Consider the following 25,047-nt stretch of genomic DNA (forward strand, 5'->3'; position numbering starts at 1 on the left):
TGGAATCATTTTATGTTGGTTAGTGACTTAATCTGTGTTGTTGACATAGGGCTTTGACCAGCTTCGACTTGAAGGGTTGCTTTGTGATGTGACCCTGATGCCAGGCGACACAGATGATGCCTTCCCTGTGCATAGAGTCATGATGGCATCTGCAAGCGATTACTTCAAGGCCATGTTCACAGGTAGGTTACCTCTTTGAGTTCTGTATCCATGTTCCTATAAAACAAACAAACAAAAAAAACACGTTCAAGTCTTCTTTCTAAACTGAAAGCCAGTTCTTTTCATCTGTATCTTCATGACAAAAAATTGGTTCAAAAGGAATATATATTATTTGTTTGGATGGTGATTTTTTTCTTTTTAATAGAGGAAAAGAGATATAGAGAAACACCCGCAGCACTGTTTCACTGCTCACTAAACTCCCCCTCCCCCACACAGGTGGGGGTCAAGGACTTGAACCATTATTAGTATAGAGATCTTTTCTCTTTTTAATTTTATTTGAAAGGGCAGAGAAATTGAGAAGGGAGGGGAGATAGGGGGAGAGAGATAGAGACAGAGAAATACCTGCAGACCTGCTTTACCTTTTGTGAAGCATCCTCACTGTGAGTGGGGAGCCGTGACTGGAACCCAGCTCCTTGAGTGTGGTCATATGTGTGCTTAATCATATGTGCCACCACCCAACCCTGAGATCTTCATTAAAAAAAAATTAAATATTTATTTATTTATTTTCCCTTTTGTTGCCCTTGTTGTTTAACATTGTTGTGGTTACTGATGTCATTGTTGTTGGATAGGACAGAAAGAAATGGAGAAAGGAGGGGAAGACAGAGAGGGGGAGAGAAAGATAAACACCTGCAGACCTGCTTCACTGCTTGTGAAGCAACTCCCCTACAAGTGGGGAGCTGGGAGCTCGAACCAGGATCCTTAAGCCAGTCTTTATGCTTTGCGCCATATGCGCTTAACCCATTACGCTAACTCCTGACTCCCAGATCTTCATTTTTTAATTAACTCTCTTTAAGCTGCGAAATATGCAGAGAAGGCTGACACTGACAAGACTGCATACGTAGAATAAAACTTTCCCTTTTATTTTATTGCATCTAATTAGCAGTAGAAGTGAGTTTGACCCTAATTAAATTATTCACCTTCATTTAATTGACTGTCTTTTCATTTAAGGTGGGATGAAAGAACAAGATCTAATGTGCATTAAACTCCATGGTGTGAGCAAAGTCGGTTTAAGGAAAATTATTGACTTCATTTATACTGCAAAGCTTTCTCTTAATATGGACACACTTCAAGACACACTGGAAGCTGCCAGCTTTCTACAGATTCTGCCCGTTTTGGATTTCTGCAAAGTATTTCTCATATCTGGGGTAAGACATTTTCAAATCTTCAAACGTAAAATCTTCTGTTTCGTAAAAGTGTATCAGGACTGTTTACAGCAGACCCGTGAATCTGTTATGTATACATGGAAAACTCTGATTAAAGATTGAGTCTTATAAATTATGGAAGCATGTTGAGAGGACAACAGTCCAGATACACTTTTATGAAACAGAATCACTTTTAAAAAGTGTTTTTCATAATGACGGTTAATATGTTTGATAATGATACATATCTTAACTTGTTTGATAATGTTATATAATTTGACATGGTTTTAGTCACTTTAATGATTTTTTAAAATTTTTCTTTATTGGGGGATTGATATTTTGCAGTCGACAGTAAATACAATAGTTTGTACATGCATAACATATTCCAGTTTTCCACATAAAAATACAACCCCCACTAGGTTCTCTACCATCATCATTTTAATGATTTTTATGTAGACAAGCTTCTTAATTGGAATTCTGTGGAAACATTATCTGAGTTTTTAGAAGTCTTTTCAGATAGCTTCAGCAACATATTGTCTTTCATTGAATATGGAAGCTGAGTCTTAAGAAATAATGCCTATGAACAGATGAGTGGCTGAGCAAGTTGTGGTCTATATACACAATGTAATACTACTCAGCTATTAAAAACGGTGACTTCACCATTTTCAGCCCATCTTGGATGGAGCTTGAAGAAATCATATTAAGTGAAATAAGTCAGAAACAGAAGGATGAATATGGGATGATCTCACTCTCAGACAAAAATTGAACAACAAGATCAGAAGAGCAAACACAAGTAGAACCTGAACTGGAGTTGGTGTATTACACCAAAGTAAAACACTCTGAGGTTGATTGGGGGCTGGTGGTGGTACAAGTCCAAAAAAGGATGACAGAGGACTTAGTGGAGGTTGTATTGTTATGTGGAAAACTGAGAAATGTTATGCATGTACAAACTACTGTATTTACTCTCGACTGTAAAACATTAATTACCCCAATAAAGAAATGAGAAAAAAAAAAGTAATGCCTATGTGTAAACCTGTAAGGACAGAAGTCTTGATTCCATAAAGGGAAATGTATCTGTTGAATTAGCTTTAATTTTCTTTAATAGGTAAAAGAGGTCACATAGAACTGCCAGTAGTGAACTTCTAGCAATCTCTTAATTCCTGAAGACAGTGCCTTTAGTTGAGACTCTTAAATTTCACTTCTTGTAACAAGAAGTTGCAAAGAAATAGTGCCAAGATTAATTGTTATGTGGAAAACTGGGAAATGTCACACATGTACAAACTATTGTATTTTACTGTTGACTGTAAACCATAATCCCCCAATAAAGAAATAAAAAAAAGAAATAGTGCCACTATCTGCAGAACTTATAGAATTTACTTTTGTAGCTCAAAATTGTAGCAGTGGAATTTTTCAAAAATTAAAATTTTTTATAAATAATATATTTTTTATCATTGGCTTTAATTAATATCACTGTTAATCTTGGTAATTGCTTTTAGACCTTTAAGAAATTGCATTTATGCAATTTATGATTTTCCTTCTTTGAGTTTCAAACCAGTGTGTACTTAGTGTTTTTATTAATAAGTGACTCCTTATCTTATAAACTCAGGTAGCAGCTAATTTAACTGAACTTTTGAAATTATATTCTGCTTATTTTTATTTCAAAGTACTTAAAATACCGTCTCACAATTATTTATAAATGTTTAACCTTATTCCTAACTTTTAAAGATTTTACTGCAGTGTTGATTTTCTTACTTGAAGTGTCCTCTTATCTCTTGCGCAAGTAGTCCAAGATAAGTTTGTTAATTTCCCATGATATCATTTCTTACTGCGACTGAAAATGCATGCTAAACTACATTTTGATTTAATCGTACAAGATCTTCCCTTCAAGAGCTAATATCTCAAGTTCAATAATTAATTTAGTAGCACTTAGCTTTTACATGTATAAATTTTTGACACTGCTTTATACTGATCTTACTGAGACATACAGATTCTGAACCAAGCTAGGTTACAGTGTCATGATTTAGTGAGGGAGATTGTTGACCTGTTCTTTGTCAACATTTAATTCTTACAACTTAAGATAGTGATTGTGATCAGTTCCTCTACCTGTAAGGAAAGGCCCAATTTGAATAAAGCATAAAGTTCTTTTGCAGCTGTGAAAGTACATAATTGTCAGATTTACAGCCTTGGAAATTAGTTTCATTCTAGATAGCTTTTTAAAACAAGTTTCATTAAGAATACTAGCATCATGGAGACATTTCCAAGAGTTGGAATGTTGAGTCTTTAACTGCTTTGAAGCATTTACTATAATGGTATGTCTTCCTCCTTGAAAATTTCTTCATTATTACAAATAGTAAACAATGTCTTCAGGAATGTATTCTTCATTTGTGATATCTCCTGCAGATACCCTAAAACCTTTTCCAATGGAAAAGAGGCTTGTTGCTAACAAAACTTACTCCCATGGTATACTGTTCTACCTCTCAAGGTTCTTTCTGCCTATTTTTATTTATTTTCTTCATTTTTATTTTTCTGCCTATAGGCAACATTACTTACACCCCCTTCTTTCTCTTTTTATAATTAATTAAATTAATTAATTTTTTAAAAAAAATAGCACTGTTTAGTTTTGGCTTATGGTGGTGCAGGGGATTGAACCTAGGACTTTGGACTTTGGAGCCTCAGGCGTGAGAGTCTGTTTGTATAACCATTGTGCTATCTATCCCTGCTCACACCTCCTTTCTAAGCACCATTATTTTTTTAAAGGCACTTCCCCTCCCCCCTTTTTTTTGCTTATTGACTAGAGGCAGTAATCAAGAGGGAAGGGGGAGATGGCGAGAAAGAGAGAATAGAGACCTGCAAAACTGCTTCATCTCTCTTGAAGCTTTCCCCCTAAAGGTGGGAACTGGGAGCTTGAACCAGGGTCCTTGTGCACTGTGATGTGTGTGCTTTACCAAGTGTGCCACCACCACATGACCCCACACCATTCTATTTACTTCTCTCCACCCATATGATGATACTATGTTTGTGATTTACAGTTGATATATTCTCTCATAACCCATGATTTAGAAAAAAAAAGTTGGTAGACAACTGGAAAAAAAAGTTATGGGTGGGACACCTGGTTGAGAGCACATGTTGCAATGCTCAAGGACCTGGGTTTAAGTCCCGGGTACCCACCTGCAGGGGGAAAGCTTTGCAAGTGGTGAAGCAGTGCTGCAGGTGTCTCTTTATTTCTCTCCCTCTTGATCTCTCTCTTCCCTCTCGATTTCTGGCTGTCTCTATCAAATAAATAAAGATTAAAAATTAATTTTTTTAATTTATGGGAAGGACCAGGGGGTATCACACCTGGTTACATGTTACAATGCACAAGGACCCAAGCTTGAGCCTCAGTCCCCACCTGCAAGAGGAAAGCTTTGTGAGTGGTGAAGTAGTGCGGAGGGTGTCTCTCTGTCTCTCTTCTTCTCTATCACCATTTTCCCTCTTGATTTCTGGTGGTCTCTATTCAATAAATAAATAAAGATAAAGATACTCAATGGAGTATTTTCATCAATAAAAATATGACATTGCGTCATTTGGGATAAAATGAATGGAACTGGAGATTATGCTTAGTTAAGTTAGAAGGTAAAGGACAACTGCAGAATGGCTTCATTCATATGCAAAATATAAAGAATTGAACATATGAATGTGAAAAAAATAAGTGTCAACCTATATCTACGTCCGTAGGAGAACTGTAGCGGTTATCTTAAGGAGATGGGGATGGGGACACAGACCTTTCCTGTCAGGAGTGATGATAAACTCTATTCCTAATGAGAGAGAGAAGGAAAAAGGAAGAAAGACAAATAGACACAGAGAGCTGGAAGATGTTATACATGTACCAATTACTGTCCTTATTGTAAACCATTAATCCTCCTAAATATATATACTTAAATATATATATTGCCTCCAGGATTATCTCTGGAGTTCGGTGCCTGCACCAGGAACCCAATGCTCCTGGAGGCCATTTTTCCCCTTTTGTTGCTCTTGTTTTATTGTTGTTGTGGTTATTATTCTTGTTGTTGATGTTCTTGTTGATAGGACAGTGAGAAAGGAGAGAGGAGGGGAAGACAGAGAGAAGGAGAGAAAGATAGATACCTGCAGACCTGCTTCACTACCTGTGAAGCCATCCCCCTGCAGGTAGGGAGCCGGGGCCTTGAAACGGGATCGTTACACTGGTCCATGTCGCACCTTGTGTGCTTAACATGCTGCGCTACTACCCGTCCCCCATAAATTTTTTTTAAAAAAGAGTAGGTTGGGCATCTGCGCACCCAGTTAAGTGCAATAGTACTAAGCACTAGGATACTCACAAGGACCTGGGCTTGAGTCCCATTGCCCACCTGCAGGGGGGACGCTTCACAAGCTGTTAAACAGGTCTTCAGGTGTCTATCTTTTTCTCTTCCTCTCTGTCTCCCCTCCCCTCTCAATTTCTCTCAGTCCTATCGAATGAAAAGAAAAAAATAAATAAAAGGCTGCCAGGACTCGTGGATTGCTAGTGCTGGCACTGAGCCCCAACGATAACTCTGGTGGCTGAAAAAACAAAGAAAAGAAAAAAGAAAAGGAAAGGAAAGGAAATGAAAGGAAAGGAAAGGAAAGAGAAAAGAAAAGTAAAAGAGGGGGTGGGTGGTGGTGCACCTGGTTGAGTGCACATGTTACAATGCTGAAGGACCTGGGTTCAAACACCCAGTCCCCACCTACAGGGGGAAAGCTTTGTAAGTGGTGAAGCAGTGTTGCAGGCATCTCTCTGCCTCTCCCTCTCTACCACCCCCTTCACTCTGGATTTCTGGCTGTCTGTATCCAATAAATAAATAAAGATAATTAAAAAAAGAAAAAGAAAAAAAACAAAAGGAGAGTTGGTAGGTTGTTAGTTTGTGTAAAACCCAACGTCTCCCTTAGCCTTCATTCACAGATTCCATTTCTTCAGTGTTCAGTCTTCCTCTACCCTTACCCTTACTTCTTATTACCCTGTCAGCAATCAAACAACTCAGGTAGCCCAAGATGTCTTGTCGCTTCTTTTTCAGAGTACTACTCAGCTCTGGCTTATATAGTGCTAGTGATAGAAGCTGAGAACTTTGGTGTCTCAGGCATAAAAGTCTTTTTGCATGACCATTATCCCATTTCCTCTAGCCCTCTTTGGGTGTCTTTTCTTACTTCTAAGAACTGAATGTTTCAAGATAATGTTTGTATTTTTAGAAAATATTTATTTATTTATTTATTTCCTTTTGTTGCCCTTGTTTTTTATTGTGTGTAGCTATTATTGATGTCCTCATTGCTGGATAGGACAGAGAGAAATGGAGAGAGGAGGGGAAGACAGAGAAGGGGAGAGGAAGATAGACACCTACAGACCTGCTTCATCGCCTGTGAGGTGACTCCCCTACAGGTGGGGAGCCGGGGGCTCGAACTGGGATCCTTACGCTGATCCTTTTGCTTTGTGCCACATGCGTTTAACCTGCTGTGCTACAGCCTGACTCCCAATGTTTGTATTTTTTTTTTCCAAAGGTGGATTTGTTTTCAATTCTCCATCAGCTAAGCTATTATATATTTAAAATATAACAATCTCCTGTTTTTAACTGTATTTACTTATTTGGATAGAAACAGCTAGAAATCAAGAAGGGAATGGATGATAGAGAGAGACAGAGAGACCTGCAGCCCCGCTTCACCACTAGCAAAGCTTTCCTCCTGCAGGTGGGGAGCAAGGCTTTGAACCCAGGTCCTTGAGCACTGTAACGTGTGCATGCAACCAGGTGCGCCACCGCCTGGCCCCAGCAATCTCCTATTTTAAGGACTGCTTTTGGCAAATACTCTGATGAAATAGGTTTATGTACTTAATGATATGATGTGATTACAGCTCACTTAATGAAAATGCTACTTGGGCACGAGCATTCAGAAAGAAAAACATATCTTTCAGTGTAACTCTATTCTGCCTTCATTCTTACATTTGTGTGGATGAAGGGGAACAGTGGTAAATAAAATGTGATTTAGCAAACAACTCACCGAGCATTTATTTAACAAAGTTATACTCCCTTTGGTTGAATAGAGATGTCAATTTTCTGTAACAGATATTAGTTTCAGTAGAACAAGAACCACTCTCCTCGTAACTGTACCATACTATTCTTCCAGAGTTGTCATTTGTATTATAATTTTAGGATCTGGCTCTTTCGTTTGTGCTATGTTATTTTCTGGGTATTTGTGGGGGAAAAGAACTACAAAATGAATACAGAAGGATGACAATGAAGGATATGAAGCAGAGTAGCTTAAGATTTCTGTAAAACAGGGAGTCGGGCAGTAGCGCAGTGTGTAAAGCGCACGTGGCACGAAGCGCAAGGACCAGCATAAGGATCCTGGTTTGAGCCCCCAGCTCCCCACCTGCAGGGGAGTTGCTTCACAGGCAGTGAAGCAGGTCTGCAGGTGTCTGTCTTTCTCTCCCCTTCTCTATCTTCCCCTCCTCTCTCCATGTCTCTCTATCCTAACAAAGATGACATCAACAACAACAATAATATCTACAACAACAATAAAAACAACAAGAGCAATAAAAGGGAAAATAAATTTTTAAAAAAAAATTTAAAAAGATGTCTGTAAAACAAAACAAACAAAACCCTTTCACTTTCATATGTAACAGATATAATGAAAAATTACCTTTGTTTAGCTATGTACCTAAAAAGTCACATGTGCTTTTGTCCGAATGACACTGTGTGACTCCAGCATGCCAAATAACATGCAACCTTTCTCTGATTTACAAATAAACTGTAGTTGAAAATCTTTATCATTTAGCACTTGCTCCTTGGGAAAGTCCATTGTGAAAGATTACAGGTTGACCCACAAAACCCAATTTAACCTACGACTGCAGAAATAGGCTATTTGTAAATGAACTGGAAAATTATTAAATTAATATGTAAATACACTGAAGAAACAAATAACAGAAAGTGAGAAAGAAACCATTTTATTTTACATAAAAGCATGTTTCATCCGAGAAAGTAAGTGCCACTGGGCTTTTAGTCTTGGTGATGGATTTTAAGCTCACTTCTTAGAATTTATGTTCATTTTTTCCATGATAAGGGTCTGTCATTTACTGCCATCTGTACACTTATTATCACTGATAGTGCTTGGGAAGCTCACAGTGAAATGCAGAGAAATCGTATTAAAGTAACCGAAGAGATATTGATGTTAGAGAATACAGGAGGTACATATGGATTTTAAAAAAAGCAGAGAAAAAGGGTTCTCTTAAGGGAAAAACAAAGAGGCTCAGAAATCATTAAAAAAAGTTTATTTAGCTGTTCAGTGATGCTAACAGTATTAAGCTTTGGGGACATTTTTTGAAATGAGGATTTCCTACAAGTGACAGTTTTTATTTCATCTAAATTGGATTTGTCCAAGAAGAAAATGGGGTGGGGGAGATAGCATAATGGTAATGCAAATAGACTCTCATGCCTGAGGTTCTAAGGTCTCAGGATCAATTAATGCCCCTGCCCACCACCACCATCACCACCACCATCACCACCACCATAAGCTAGAGCTGAGCAGGACTCCGGTGCAAAGCAAAAACAAACCTGGTGCTTATTTTATTAATGAGTGATTGAGAGAAGGAGAAAGAGAGCTAAACCATCACCCGAGCTTATGACAATGCCAAGGATTGAATTTGAGACCTCATACTTGAGAATTCAATGCTTTATCCATTGAGTCACCTTCTTAACTTACTGCGAGGAGACCCAGGAAAAGATTGCCTATTATAACTTTTGTCCTGCCCCCATCCAAAGTATCTTGTTTGACTTCTTCACTGTCTTTTCCCTTGGACATGCATTCTTTCTCTATATTAGTTTTACTTGATGTCAGACTGTTACTTTAATAAACTGGATTGCACCAAGGAGAATTTGCTACACTGAGTTTAAATTACTGATCTTCACCAAAATAACATCACCGATTTCAGATGAAACCTGCCATTAAAGAAAAAAATTATGTTAATGACAATGTTTGGGTGCATTGGGTTTCATCTGAACAATTTAATATAGCAGCAGTTTAGTACCAGAATGTTAAGGACATTACCAGCTTGAACATTAAGATGACTGGAACTGCCTTTATGATGACCATGAAGGTTGTTTCATTACAATATGATAATTTATATCAAGGAAACATAAATGTGCACTTGATTATTTTGAGAATAGCTTTGATCCTTCTGAGTGGTTGGGAAATGTTGCCCCCCCCCTTTTTTAATTTCTCTAACCTTCAGAAAAAAAAAGTACAATTATTTGGATTAGCCTGTCATTACTCTTTGGGATTTGGGGCAGGTTGTAGAGTTAGGTGATATTAAAGCCATATTTTCTTGTGTTATTTTTTTAAATCATCTTTAAACTTCATATTTTCAAAAGGTTAGGTATCTTATTATATACAAATAGCCTTACATACTATTGCATATGCTCACTGTCTCCTACTATGTAGGCTAAATGTTTGGTTCTATGCTACCTAACACACTTATACTAATTGTGACTTGAAGTGAACCATGACTGAATAACTCTTTATTTACCCACAAATTACTTACTACTGTCCCATCATTTTTTTATCTTTTTTACATTATTAGCTCTCTTTTAGGCTTTGCTTCTGAATTTCTAGTCTACAGTTATTTTTGTAGCTTTGATTATGTGTGCTTCATCCAAATTAATCTCCTATTACATATTTCTCTTATCTGAGTCTCATTTTTAAAATTAATAAGGTTCTGGCAATTTGCAATGTTAATTCCCAAGTGTTCTATTTTTAGTTGTATCTCTCATTGCATCTTCAATTTTTATATTGCAAATAATCATAGTATTTATTCCTTGTAATACACCCACAGTGTGGTAGCTGTTGTTCATGTGCTACAGAAAACACTTAGTTCTCCTATTACAAAGATGGTAGTTGGAAAGGATATGAAATACTATTCTCTGGTGACTTTTAGAGAAAAAAGTAGATAGTTATCCTTATTTATTGTCAAGGTCCTTTACCAGTCCTGTGTGTCTGTTTATATATGTGTATTTAGATATAGAAGGTGTTTTATTGAGCTGGGAAGATAGATAATGGTTATATGAAAAAACTTTCAGAGCTGAGGCTCTGGAGTTCCAGGTTCAATTCACCAGCACCACCACAAAACAGAGCTGAGCAGTGCTCTGATGTCTCTCCTTTTCTTTCTCCCTGTATCTTTCTCATTAAAGTAAATTTTAAAAAAATAATTCAGATATTTTCCAGATTTCTTAAGTGAGTGGTAGGGTTTCTTACTCCTATTATTTTGTATTTTTTTAAAAATAGATAAAGCAGAGCAGGGAAAAGGGGAAGAAACTATATGCCTTCTGGGAGTCAGGTGGTAGCACAGCGAGTTAAGCTCACATGGTGCAAAGCATATGGACTGGCATAAGGATCCCAGTTTGAGCCCCCGGCTCTCCACCTGCAGGGGAGTCACTTCACAGGCAGTGTAACAGGTCTGCAGGTGTCTATCTTTCTCTCCCCCTCTCTGTCTTCCCCTCCTCTCTCCATTTCTCTCTGTCCTGTACAACAATGACAACAACAAGTATAACTACAACAATAAAATGACAAGGGCAACAAGAGAGAATAAATAAATATTTTTTTAAAAAAGAAACAATATGCCTTTATCTCACTTTGAAATTATGCATTTGGTTGCTAATCTTTAACCTTGGTTTGTTTTTTTCTTATAAATTTCTTATTTTTTGTCTTTTTTTTTACATTTTTTATTGTCTTTATTTGTTTATTGGATAGAGGCAGCCAAAAATTGAGAGGGAAGAGGTTGATAGAGAGGGAAAGAGACAGAGAAACACTTGCAGACCTGTTTCACCACTTATGAAGCTTTCCCTCTGCAGGTGGGGACCAGGGGCTGGAGCCTGGATCCTTGTGCGTTATAACACGTGCACTCAAGCAGGTGTGCCACCACTCAGCTCCCACCTTGGTTTATTTTGTATGCTCTACACTTAGATTTACATTTGGGGATGAACAGCTGACCATTTTGTTCATGTAGAGCATCAATTCTTTGTTGTTTGAATTTGTAGTCTTACCAAACATGAAGATTTGCATTCTTGGGAATTATGTTTGTTTAGTGACAAATTTTTGCTTACCTATGAGAAAGTGTACTTTAAAAAAAGTGCAGATTGGGGCTGATAAAATAACTCACCTGGGAGAGTGCCTACTTTGTCATTAAGTTTGACAAACGCATGCACGCGCGCACACACACACACATACACACACACACACTCACTCACTCATTCCTCTCTCTCTCTCTATCTGAACATTTTCCTTAATTATGGCCCTAGTCACCATTTTCAGCTAACGGGAGCCAGGGATGGGTGGTGAGCAGGAAAAGGCACAGTAAACAAGGGAACAGTGTTGCACAGATGAAAGTTGTAGCTACCTTCTTCTGGGTTTGGCTGCCTGGGAAAGGGATATTTCCCTTATAGATGTTACTGTATTTTACCAAGAGGTAACTTTTATTCAGTTTTCAAAGTTCTTCTTACATCTGCCTCTTCTTAGGAAGAATCGGCCTCAAATAATCCTTATGTCAATCAATCAGACATATTTTTAGGTGTCAACTTTTGATCTTCATTTCACCTAGAAATGGGAGTTTCTAGATGAGTGATGTGGAAGATAATTTTATCCCTAGGAATAATTGTCTTATGAAATGATCTTGACTATCAGCAATGCCTTTAGAAGGAGTCCGAAGATGGCATTGTAAGGCATGATCATGCCTGTTACTGTGAAAGCACAACCCAGGAACTGGATATTAGACTTTTCTGTTTGTGGATATGCAAGTTGTATTACTTTCAAGAGTTGTGACTAAGGGTCCGGGAAGTGGCACATCAGTAGAGCAAGTGCTTTACAACCTGTGTGTTCTCTCGCTCACTCTCGCTCTCGCCCTCTCCCTCTCCCTCTCCCTACCCCTCTCCCTCTCCCTCTCTCTCATACAAACACCTCACACACTGACCAAGAAGTGGACTGAAACTAACTGTTAATCTCCAATATTAGGAGAGAATGACAAGGTTAGCCAGCAGTTAAAAGTGGTTTATTTGGGCAAAGAAAAGAAGTACTGCTCCCTGTGCATGAATTTAAGCAGAAAACTAAACTATGTCCTAAAAAAGAAGCCAAGCATGAGTGTGGAAGTTTGTTTGTTTTGTGTGTATTTGTTTAAGATTCCTTTTCATGAGAGAAAGACCAAAGCACTACTCAGCTTGGGCATATTGAAGTACCAGTGGCTACGGCTGAGGTAATGGTCAGAGGAAGGAGTCGCTAGGTAAATTTAGACAAGGCAAAGTAAAAAGTAGGTGACAGTTGTCTTTATTGGTCCTCTCAAATGGGATACCCTCATTCTTTCTGACTTCTCACAGAGTTGGAGGCGTGGCCCAATTCAAGGATCAAAGCAAGTTTAAAGAGGACAGCAGAGTGATTTTTCTGCCTTGGCTTACTCTCACCCTCTTTTAAATATAGCTCCGGTGCTGTCATTTCTCACAGAACCACAATAGACTAGCCTATTTTTCCATAATTTCCATCTGGTCAGGATATTGTAAATATTTTGGGGGTGGGGATGTTTGTATTATTTTGAGGCAAGAACAGTAATTATTTTGCCATAATTAATCTTTTTTTTTTTAACATGATAGGACAAATAGAGATTAAGAGCAGAGGGGGATATAGAGAGTGAGAGAGAAAGACACCTGTAGCATTGCTTCACTGCTAGTAAAGCTTACCCCCTGCAGGTGCAGAGTGAGGACTTGAACACGGGTCCTTGTGCATGGCAATGAATGCACTTAACAGACTGTGCCACCACACTGCCCCATAATGTTGTTTCTCAGAGTAACTTTTAACCTCCTGACTTTGAATCACCTTTTTCTTTTAGTCACCCTTCTCCTGGATTAAGTAAAGGTGGTTTGTGAATTCCCTTTACATTATAGTCTTTTTGCTTTGCATCTATGTGGACAGGTTAAAAAAAAAAAAAAGCACTCGGGAGCAGGGTGGTGGCGCACTGGGTTAAGCGCACTTAGTACAAAGTGCCGGGACTGGTGCAAGAATCCTGGTTCCAGGCCCGGGCTCCCTACCTGCTGGGGGAGGGGAGATCACAGCAAAAGCGGTGGGACGGGTCTGTAGGTATCTATCATTCTCTCCCATTCTCTATCTTTCCCTCCTCTCTCAATTTCTTTCTGTCCTATCCGACAACAAAAATGGAAAAAATGGCTGCAGGAGCAGTGGATTCGTGGTGCAGGCATTGAGCTCCAGCAAAAACTTTGGAGGCAAAAAAAAAAAAAAAAAAAGAAAAAAAGCGCACAATTTATCTTGGAACAGATATTTACATTATCCAGATATGAATGAAGTCGTGTTTTTTAAATTCTCTCTCTCTCTCTCTCTCTCTCTCTAACCTACTAGGTCACTTTAGACAATTGTGTGGAGGTTGGGCGGATTGCAAACACCTACAATCTGACAGAAGTGGATAAATATGTCAACAGTTTCGTCCTGAAGAATTTCCCTGCGTTGCTGAGCACCGGGGAGTTCTTGAAACTCCCCTTTGAGCGTCTGGCCTTCGTGCTGTCCAGCAACAGCCTTAAGCACTGCAATGAACTGGAGCTCTTTAAGGCTACCTGTCGTTGGCTGCGCCTGGAAGAACCCCGCATGGACTTTGCCGCAAAACTGATGAAGAACATACGCTTCCCGCTGATGACCCCGCAGGAGCTCATTAATTACGTGCAAACCGTCGATTTCATGAGAACTGACAACACTTGCGTGAATCTCCTTTTGGAAGCCAGCAATTACCAAATGATGCCGTACATGCAGCCTGTGATGCAGTCAGACCGAACTGCCATTCGCTCTGATACCACTCATCTGGTCACCCTGGGAGGAGTGCTGAGACAGCAGCTGGTTGTCAGCAAGGAATTGCGCATGTATGATGAGAAGGCCCATGAGTGGAAATCGCTAGCCTCCATGGATGCCCCAAGGTACCAGCATGGCATCGCTGTCATCGGCAATTTCCTCTATGTCGTCGGCGGACAGAGTAATTACGACACGAAAGGCAAGACGGCCGTCGACACGGTCTTCAGATTTGACCCTCGGTACAATAAATGGATGCAAGTCGCATCTTTAAATGAAAAGCGCACCTTCTTCCACCTAAGTGCCCTCAAAGGATACCTGTATGCGGTTGGTGGGCGCAACGCAGCTGGTGAACTGCGTAAGTGCATTTATTTTTTACTCAGTTTTGTTTTGAGTTAATTGTCTTTATTTTTGTAATGTATTTTATTTATTTTTGTTTGGATAGAGACAGACAAATTGAGAGGGAAGAGGGAGATAGAGAAGACGATAGAGAGACACCTGAAACATGGTTTCATTGCTTGTGAAGTTAGCCCATTGCAGGTGGGGATCCAGGGTTTGAACCCGCGTCCTTATGCACTGTAATGTGTGCACTCAACCAGGTATGCCACCAGTCTTGGCTCCAATTAATTTATTTCATATTTTATTTATACACTTATTATCAGTAAGAATATCTCTCTAGCTTGGTGGCTGCATAACAACTCCACCATTCCCAGTAGCTTTTTTCTCTCATAAAGATGGAAACGGGGACGGGGTGGGGGTCAGGCGGTAGCATAGCAGGTTAAGCGCACATGGCACAAAGCACAAGGACCAGCATAAGGATCCCAGTTCGAGCTGCCAGCTCCCCACATGCAGGGGGGTCGCTTCACAAGCAGTGAAGCAGGTCTTCATGTGTCTATCTTTCTCTCCCCTTCTCTGTCTTCCCCTCCTCTCTCCATTTCTCTCTGTCCTATCCAACAACAGTGACATCAATAACAATAATAATAACCACAATGATAAAAAAATAAAAGCTAGAAAGGGGCCGGGTGGTGGCTCACCTGGTTGAGTGCCTATGTTACAATCCGCAAGGACCCAGGTTCAAGCCTCCAGTCCCCACCTCCAGGGGGAAGCTTCACGAGTAGTGAAGCAGGGCTGCAGTTGTCTCTCTGTCTCTCTCCCTCTCTATCTCCCCCTTCCCTCTCGATTTCTGACTACCTCTATCCAATAAATAAAAACAAAAATTAAAAAATAATAAAATTATTAAAAAGATAGAAAGAAACTGGGATGAATAGGGAAGGAGAAAGGGAGAGAGAATGAGAGACACCTGCAGCACTTCTCCGTGCATGTGAAGCTTCCCTTCTGCAGGTAGGAGTTAGGGACTTGAGCCCAAGTCTTCACATGAGCCCTCACACATGGTAACATGTGTACCACTGTTGAGCCCCCACACAAGTGCATTTATACCCCCCTGAGTTATTGATGACTCACAATATAGGCAGTTCTGTGAAATTCATGACTAAAAAAATACATGACTGGAGTTTCATTTTAACTGGCTATCTTAGAAAAGACCAAAGAGAATCTATGTGCCTTGATTTGGGCACATATTGTTGGTCAGGGCACAAATTATAGCTTACTAGGTACAAATTATACCTTTCACATATTTTATTATTTGTATGGCATATCCAGTGTCCATTTTGAAAGTTCAGTTACAAAGTGTCTTCTTGAACTTGAATTCTAAAAAGAATTGTGGACTAAAGCTTGGCATGTTTTCTTATTTTCCATTTACAACCCCACTTGCTATTTTCCTAAATGGGTTTTGACTAGTCTTTAGAGAGGGCTGAGTTTCATTGTTTATCCTTTTCCATAAACAGTTACTTATCAGAGGTAATTTAGCAAGATGCTTTTCTTTATTGATTAAACATACAAAGTCCAGTATTATTCAAACTTTATGTACCGGGAGTATTATGATCTGTAACTATGAGGTTCAGAAATCATTCTCAGGCACTGGGCAGTAGTGCAGTGGGTTAAGCACACATGGCACAAAGCACAAGGACCAGTGTGAGGAACCCAGTTCGAGCCCCGGGCTCCCCACCTGCAGGGGGCCACTTCACAAGTAGTGAAGTGGGTCTGGAGGTGTCTATCTTTCTCTACCCCTCTCTGTCTTTCCCTCCTCTCTCTATTTCTCTCTGTCCTATCCAACAACAATAAAAATAATGATAACAGCAAGGATAAACAAGGGCAACAAAAGGGAAAAAATGGCCTCCAGGAGCAATGGATTCGTGATGCAGGCACTGAGCCCCAGCAATAACCCTGGAGGCAAATAATAATAATAAGAAGTCATTCTCTCCTGGTGAAATGCCTTTTTTAAAAAAATTAGATATTGGGAGAGAGATAAAGAAGAATAAAGACAAAGAGATAGAGGGGGAAATGGAGATAGCACGGATATGCTTCACCACTCATGAACCTAGCCCATGCAGGTCCTCCCATGTGGTGGCCAGGGGCTCAAAAATGGGTCCTCGGGAGTCGGGCTGTAGGGCAGTGAGTTAAGTGCAGGTGGTGCAAAGCGCAAGGACCAGGGTAAGGATCCCGGTTTGAGCCCTAGCTCCCCACCTGCAGGGGTGTTGCTTTACAAGCGGTGAAGCAGGTCTGCAGGTGTCTTTCTTTCTCTCCCTCTCTCTGTCTTCCCATCCTCTCTCCATTTCTCTCTGTCCTATCCAACAATGATGACAACAACAATAATAACTACAACAATAAAACAACAAGGGCAACAAAAGGGAATAAATAAATAAATATTTTTAAAAATTTAAAAAGGGTCCTCAGCCATGGTAAAGGGTGTGCTCTACCCAGGAAGCTCTATCATAAAGAGTGAAAAGCTGTTCAACTTGTAGTGCCACTGTAGTCAGAATAAAGAGGAAACTGTTGGAAATTGCATTGGAACAAATTGAATTAGACTGTTACCAGGAAATTGAGAGTTCAAAGCAGAGTTCTTCATTCAGAAAAGCAAAGGGCTATAGTAAAACCTGTCTTTGGCATCAAAGAGAAGGAAAAATTCGTCTTTTAAAACTCTTTTTTCTCATGGGATGTGTGATTAGACAACTGTATTTTATCAAGTAAGACCCTACTATTAATTACATGTTGATCCCAAGTACCAATCCATATACTAGATCCTCTGTAAGTGAAGAGAGATGGCAATATACATTTGGTAGGATTTAACTTGTCAATTAGGTGAAAGTCACGCTAAGGGCAAATGGAAATGAATTAAATAAGACTTCCAGTGGTTGGAAATCAAAACCAGTATTGGAATATATTGCAGCTTCAGCTTTTCATCAAATCTGGAAGTAGCCCTGATTTTGAGGCTAGGGTCTTATTACTTGATGAAAGGGTTTAGAAGAAAGAGAGTTGGTGGGCTAGGCAGACAACATAATGGCTCTGTAAAGGATTTTTTTTATACCTGAGGCTCTAAGGCCCCACGTTCAATCCTCAGCACCAGAGGCTGTGCAATCCTCTAGCCTCTCTTTTTCCTCTGTTCATTAATTTTTAAGTAACCAGGGTGTTTCTTTTTGTTTCTCTGTGCTGTGTATTTCCCATGAATATGGTTTTGCTTAGGCAAGCATAACTTAGCAAAGGTTTTTAAGTTTGCATCTTTTTTATTTTGACTTCTTTTATTTTTTTTCCTTGTAATGATGCTTTTTTTTTTTTTATTTAAGAAAGGAGACATTAACAAAACCATAGAATAAGAGGGGTACAATTTCACACAATTCCCATAACCCGGTCTCCATATCCCATCCCCTCCCCTGATAGCCTTCCCATTCTCTATCTCTCTGGGAATATGGATCCAGGGTCATTGTGGGTTGCAGAGGGTGGAAGGTCTGGCTTCTGTAATTGCTTCCCCGCTGAACATGGGCGTTGACTGGTCGATCCATACTCCCAGTCTGCCTCTCTCTCTCTTTTTTTTTTAACTTTGGTATTTAAAGGATTTTAAAAAAGCATCATGTAATCGTATGCATAATGAAAGCATCCCTCTTTCAGTAAAATTTTTAAAAGAAGAAGAAAGAAAGTTGGGAAGGTTCCAAACCTGAAGAAACAATGAACAAACTAACAAAGAGAGAAGATTAAAACAATAGCAAAAAGCCTTTGGGATCAGACTCAAAATTCAAAGCTGGAGCTATTTGGAATGGGATTTGAGAAATGTGATATGGTTGTTACTAAAGGAGAAACAAATAGTTTTCACATGGAGTATTTCATGAAAAATTGAAGTATTTAGGGGTGGGGACATAGCTCAGCCTGTTAAGGCCCCATAGTCCTCAGGTTCAATCCCTGTTACCACCTTATGCCAGAGCTGAACAAGTATCTGACTCTCATTCTCTTTCTCTTTCAATTTAAATTTTTATTACCTTTCTTTATTGGATAGAAACAGCCAGAAATTGAGAGGGTAGGGAGAGATAGAGAGAGAGAAGCACTGCTTTACTACTTGCAAAGCTTTCCCCTACAGGTAGGGGACAGGGGGGGCTCGAACTTGGGTCCTTGCACATTGTAACATGTGCACTCAACCAGGTGTGCCACCACCCGGCGCCCTGTGTCCTCTCCCTTTCTCTCTCCTTCTTCATTCTCTTATAATAAAAAAGTACATTTAAAAATCAATAGAGTGGAAAGTGAATTTTTCTAGTTTTGCCTGTTCTCATGTTACCATTTTTATATTTATTTTTACTTTTCTTTTATATCTTCACCAGGGCTTCACCACTTTGGTCCAGTGTTTCAGATAGAGAGACAGAGATACAGAGAGTGATAGAGATATAAAGATACCACAGCTCTGGAGCATTATCTAATGTGGTAGGGACCGGGTTTGAACCTGAGTCTTGTGCTTGGCAAAGCAGGAACATTATTCAGGTGAACTATTTTGCTAGTTCCAACACTTCTTTAAATGGGATATCTAGTTCAAAGCATGATTCATGTGCTGCATTTGGCTGCAAATGGCAAACCTTATTCAAGTGTCCTGATCCAATCACTGCAACTTCCACTTCACTGCCCAGAATTATATGATATGGTCAACTTCAGCTTCAAAGGAACTTACTTATTTGATGTTTAGTTTGAATTTAGAATGGAACTTCCCCAAGCATATTATAGTTCTCTTAATAAGACAAGACCAAGGTTAAGGGAGACAAGAAATTGGATTAGCAACTGGCAGTGTTTCCAGTAAATACTGCTATTTTTTTTTCCAAGTCAGTCTAAATTTTGTGCTTTTGACCAGAGACCACTTAGCGACCCTTTTTCTTTCTGTCTTTTAAGAGAACATCACATTTTCTGTCACTTTGCGCTATTGTTCTATTCTTGAGGTTCTTACAGACTGACATATTTAACAGTTGAGGTCATGTCTCCAATACACTTTCTGTTAAAGATAATGAAACTACTTGTCAGAAAATATCCCTAATAATAAAAATAAGCAGTAAAAGTAAAGTAAGTAATTTAAACAATTTTAACTTCATATTTAAAACTTCCAATCATGTTCAAGTTAAGAGTAGTACTAGCTACAGTGTTACTGGTTATATACAAACTATTGTTTAAATGTTGGGGACAGGTGGTAGCACACTTGGTGGAGCGCACATATTACAGTGCTCAAAGACCCAGGTTCAAGCCCTCATTCTCCACCTGCAGGGGAAAAGCTTCATGAGTAGTGCAGCAAGGCTGCAGGTATTTTTCTTTGTCTGTCTGTCTGTCTGTCTGTCTGTCTCTTTCTCTCTCTCTCTCTAATATCTTTATTTATTGGATAGAGACAGCCAGAAATTGAGAGGAAGGAAGTTAATAGAAAGGGCGAGAGACAGAGAGTCACCTGCGACACTGCTTCACCACTCACAAAGCTTTCCCCCTGCAGGTGGGGACTGGAGGCTTGAACCTGGGTCCTTGCACATTGTAACATGTGCATTCCACCAAGTGCCCCACCACCCGGCCTCTTCTTTCCCTCTCTATCTCCTCCTCCTCTCCTCTCAATTTCTTGCTTGTTCTGTCCAACAATAAATAAATTTAAAAAGCTACTGTTTAAATAGGGAAATGTAGACACATTCATGTCAGTGAACATTTAGTGCTCTGAGTGTAGAATAAAACAATGAGTGTCAGGTCACACACCAGACAACACATTTCTAGTCTCAATTTAAAATGTTCCTTCTTATCTATCTTTTGTTTGTTTGTTTGTTTCCTATGTTTTGCATCAACATAGGAACAAGAACTGAAGCAGTTTTCTTATACTTTTTCATCCTTTCACATTTTCAGAGCAAAGAGACAAGAGAAATATCAAGTCAGAGCCATTTAGCAAGATACTAGAAGAAAAATCCTAACAGTTTCTGCAGTGACATAAAGTCAATGGTTTAATGATTCATGTTATTATTATAACCACAGAGGTTAACATAAGAGACCCTCAAAGACTCTCTCATAACTATAATGGTTACGCTTCTGTTAGTTGGATGTTATTTGTTCTACTTAAGAGGGAGAAAGATGTAGTTGCTAAATGGAAAATAAAAAGGAATATCTCTCTCTCTCTCTCTCTCTCTCTCTCTCTCTCTCTTTCTCTTTTCACAACAGCTACAGTGGAATGTTATAACCCAAGAACAAATGAATGGACCTATGTTGCCAAGATGAATGAACCCCACTATGGCCATGCTGGAACTGTGTATGGAGGAGTAATGTATATTTCAGGTAAGCAATTATAGTGGTACTGCAATTACTATAATGTATACATTTTTCCTGTCTTGACATTCTCTTTTTGTTAACATTGTTTTCTTAGTAATTTTATGTCTTATGAGATTACAGGGATATAGTTACATACTACAACTGCCACCAAAATTTTGTGTCCCTCCCCCTCATACCACAAGAACCACCATCATTCTTGCAATGCCTTAGAGACAGATTGGCTCCTTTCCTTCTTATTATTAATTTTTTTCTTTTTGCAAGTTTGTGTGTTTCAATTCCCTATATCCCACATAGGAACAAAACAATCTGGTGGTTGTCTTCTGCCTCCTTATTTACTTCTATATTGCATGCTTTCTTTCTTTTTTTTTATTAACTGTGCTGTCATCTTTGTGTAAGTTAATAACAATCCAGAAAAATAGAACATCAAAATGCAATTTAAGTTGATATTAGAAGATACTTTGTACATGTCCATACTATGAATGCCTTTGGTACTTTATTGGGCTGTCGTAAAATCACAATGTATATTTCTATGTTTTGGTCTGCAAAAATGCCATGACTTTTATGACAACCCAATATTAGTGAATAAAGCTAGCAGAAAACTAGTTCTTCTGTCAATATATAAGTCAGAATTAACTGGGAAGTGTGTGACTGCTCCAACTTGCTTTCCAGCCCCCATGTTCTATACTCTAATAGTCATGATTTAAGTTCTCTATAGAAATGCTTAATTCATTTTTATTTAAAATTTGACTTAACTGTGAGGAAATACATTACTATATATAACATATAAACTCTATTGTACATAAGACCTATTTCATATATATATTCCTCATTTATTACAAACTAGAATATGCACTTATCTGTTCCATAGTACTATAATGGAATTTTACTCCATTATCATTGCATCACTAATACTTTGCTCATATAATTTTCCCACAAGAAAAAAAATAAAACAACAAAAACAACAACAACAAAAAAAAAAACCTCTGAATGACTACAGTTTGCTCTCAGTTTCCCAGTTATAAGTCTCATTCTCAAGCTGCAGATAGTCAAGTCTTCCACAGAATTTAGGAAGGAGTCCTATATTAATGCAGTGCTCACCTCTGGCATTGAGATTTTGCTTTGCTAGGCTGGTTCTTATCATGTGGCCCTGGCACAGTCTGCCTTTGACAGGCTCTGCCCTCTTTGACAGCCTGCCAATGCCAGGATAGCAGTTACATTAGTAGAGAACAAAGGCATTGAGGTGATATTTATGGTCTCAGTCTCTGAACTCCTGCCTTATGAAATCTGTAATCAAAAAGGATCAGGGAAAGCCCTGATGTGTATGATTGGCAGGCTCCTGGCATTAAATTTATGAGCAACTACAGGGCATCTTATATTGAAAGAGTCATCCAGGAAACCATATGCTCCACTAATCATTGATTTACTTTATCTGCCCATTTTATGTGTGTAGCTATTATGCTGTTATAATGAGAATTTTTGGAGTGTACGGGGTGGGGGGGTGGTGACATCTGAAATCTTGTGGTGGCACTTTATAGTACAACTAGCATATAATGTATAAATGACCTTTCTAATCTAATGGTGTGTGTGTGTGTGTGTGTGTGTGTGTGTGTGTGTGTGTGTGTGTGTGTGTGTGTGTGTGTGTATGTGTGTGTGTGTGTAGCTCTGTGGCAGAGCTTATACTCATCTATGGTACCCTATGTTGAATCCTCAGCACCCTCCCTTCAAAAACAAACAAAAAAAGATGGGAACCATAATTTTCCTATTCTTTATCCTCCTGGGATTATGGCCCCAGGATCATTATGGGGTACATAAGGTGGGAAGTCTGGCTTCTGTAATTGCTTCCCCACTGAACATGGGCATTAACAAGTCAACCCCAGCCTGTTTCTCTCTTTCCCTAGTAGGGTAGGGATCTGGGGAGGTGGGGCTCCAGGACACCTTGCCTAGGGAAGTCAGATTGGCACCATGATAACGTCTGGAAACCTGGTGGCTGAAAAAGAGTTAAGATATAAGGCAGAGCAAATTGTTGACTAATCATGAACCTAAAGACAAGAATATTGCAGATGAAGATTTGGGGTCTGTTTTGGAAAAAGCTAGTAGGTCTATTTTAGATATATTCCAAGGGGCCCATGACTTTACTAGTGTTTGCCTGAGACTGACAGTTGATATGCAGGTGACCTAAGTTATTGTCTGGGGAGATGGTGTCCTAGTTGGAAAAAAGGACTAGAAAGCTGGATCAGGGAAGAGAGTAGCTCCCAAATATGGGAAAAGTATATAAAGGTTGTTAACTATAAACCCCATAGATTTGATCTGAGTCCCATAAGCACAGGAGCCTATGTAAGCTCTGCATCCCTGTAGGTCTATCTGGCATTTTGTGGTCACGGCTAGGAACATTCCAGGCTGCGCTAATTTCAGGACCCATCATCCTTGGGTGGTAGGTAGAGTATGTTATCCAACCTCCCTTTGGAGAATGGAACAGTCCCTACACTTCTTGATCCACATTGAGGGCAAGGTCCTATAAGGGCCCACAAAAGGGGTCCATTATGCTGTTCCTGATGGAGATGACCAGTGACAGTGGTGAGAGGGATCCACTAGAGGTCTAGGCCCATCATGTCTGTGTGGGAACCCCAGGACTCCCTGAGTAGGACCCCAGGTGATGGTATGACCTGATAGTGACTAAGGAGTCATCATTGGAAGTATGCCAGTCTCTTGCCCTTATTCAGCTTTTGTAGTCCTTATTTTGTATGGCAAGGTTATCTTTGGAGTGACTGAGGGATGGGGAAGTGACTGAGGTAGGTGAGGAGGATGTCTAGGTCTAAGTAGAAACTAAGTAGAAACTATTTCATTAGGTACTTCATGGTGTCTTTTTAGGTCTTTTTGCTTGCTTGCTACATTTATTGACTCACTGAAAGGTATTGTGCACTTTTGCTTTAAGGTATATGTTTTCCCCTAACTTATGGATACATGTACATTTGCCCTATCTCATGGGCCCTGGTCTATATCTAGGTTTTGAGGTTTGTTAAGAAGTGTAGCACCTGAGCTGGAATTAAGGAGTCTTGTGAGCTAGGAAAGGTCTCACCAGAGTAACGGAGTTGAAGAGTTGACATTCCATGCCTGACTGACTTCTATGTGATCCAAGAATATAGTTTGTGGGTGATATGAACTCAAGAGACCGACAGCAAACTGTTGCGCACACAAAAATCCACATCTATTCAGCACTGTGGTTCTTTCACTTTTTAAACACCCATACTGACGTGGCATACCCCACAAAGCATATATATTATGGTACGCAAGGGTCCAGGTTCCCCACTTGCAGGGGGGAAGCTTCAAGAGTGGTGAAGCAGGTCTACAGGTATGTCTCTCCCTCTCTCTCTTTCTCCCTATCTCCCCTTCCCTCTTTTTTTAATTTCTTTTTTTATTTATTTTTCCCCCACCACCTCCAATAACGCCCCGACCAACCCAGTTAGATCCCCCCTCACCTAGAACAGCACTTCCCCTTCCCTTTTAATTTCTATATTTAAAAAAAAGTCGCCACCAGGAGCAATAGATTCATCATGCAGGCACCAAGCCCCGTAATAACCCTAGTGGTAATATAACTTAATTAATTAATTAATTAATAACAAATAAATAAATACCCATGTTGATAAGAAATGACATTATCCACTCTTATTAGCCTATCCACCAAAAAAAAAATGTCAAGAACAACAAACAATTCTGAATGTTCCTTTAAGTCTGAGCATTTGTATGATGAATTCAGAGCTTTTTATGTACTCCATGCCATAGTCACAATCCTAATGAGATAACTAGAGTAGTTACTGCTTGGTCAATGGGGAAAGCAGTGGACACTTAGTCCATTTTAGAGCTCTCACAGGGTGACTGTCCACACACACAAAAAAGTGAAATGATTCACCTTAGACCCCACTCTGAAAAATGACGGGAGTCTATTCTCTTTCCGAATGCCCCCTGAAACCCCATGGATATCTTTTTGAGAACATCATTGTAGTAGCAGAAGCTCTGTTTTAGTCGGCTGGAATGGAAAATTGTTTTCTCCACTTTACGCCCACAGAAAGCATTTATAGAGGACAGGCTTTTATAAGCACTACTGATGAGCTACAGCTTGTCATTGTATGTGACCAAAAGTTCATTATCTGTGACATAGCTTTTGATTCAGCCTTGCAGTCAGATAATAATG

General features: G+C 39.4%; 1 protein-coding gene across 10 annotated transcripts in view; it reads left to right on the top strand.

Moving 5' to 3' along the window:
- KLHL13 (kelch like family member 13) overlaps window positions 1–25,047 on the top strand; it is a 264,819-nt gene that overhangs the window by 238,136 nt on the left and 1,636 nt on the right. For all 10 annotated transcript variants that reach the window (XM_060183005.1, XM_060182999.1, XM_060183004.1 and 7 more), the window contains 4 exons: window positions 50–182; window positions 1,168–1,364; window positions 13,767–14,562; window positions 20,751–20,864. In XM_060183005.1, coding sequence (XP_060038988.1) covers window positions 50–182; window positions 1,168–1,364; window positions 13,767–14,562; window positions 20,751–20,864 — 1,240 coding nt within the window. The remainder of the gene's footprint in view (window positions 1–49; window positions 183–1,167; window positions 1,365–13,766; window positions 14,563–20,750; window positions 20,865–25,047) is intronic.

Source organism: Erinaceus europaeus, chromosome X, assembly GCF_950295315.1.
Source record: "Erinaceus europaeus chromosome X, mEriEur2.1, whole genome shotgun sequence".
Taxonomy (NCBI): Eukaryota; Metazoa; Chordata; class Mammalia; order Eulipotyphla; family Erinaceidae; genus Erinaceus; species Erinaceus europaeus.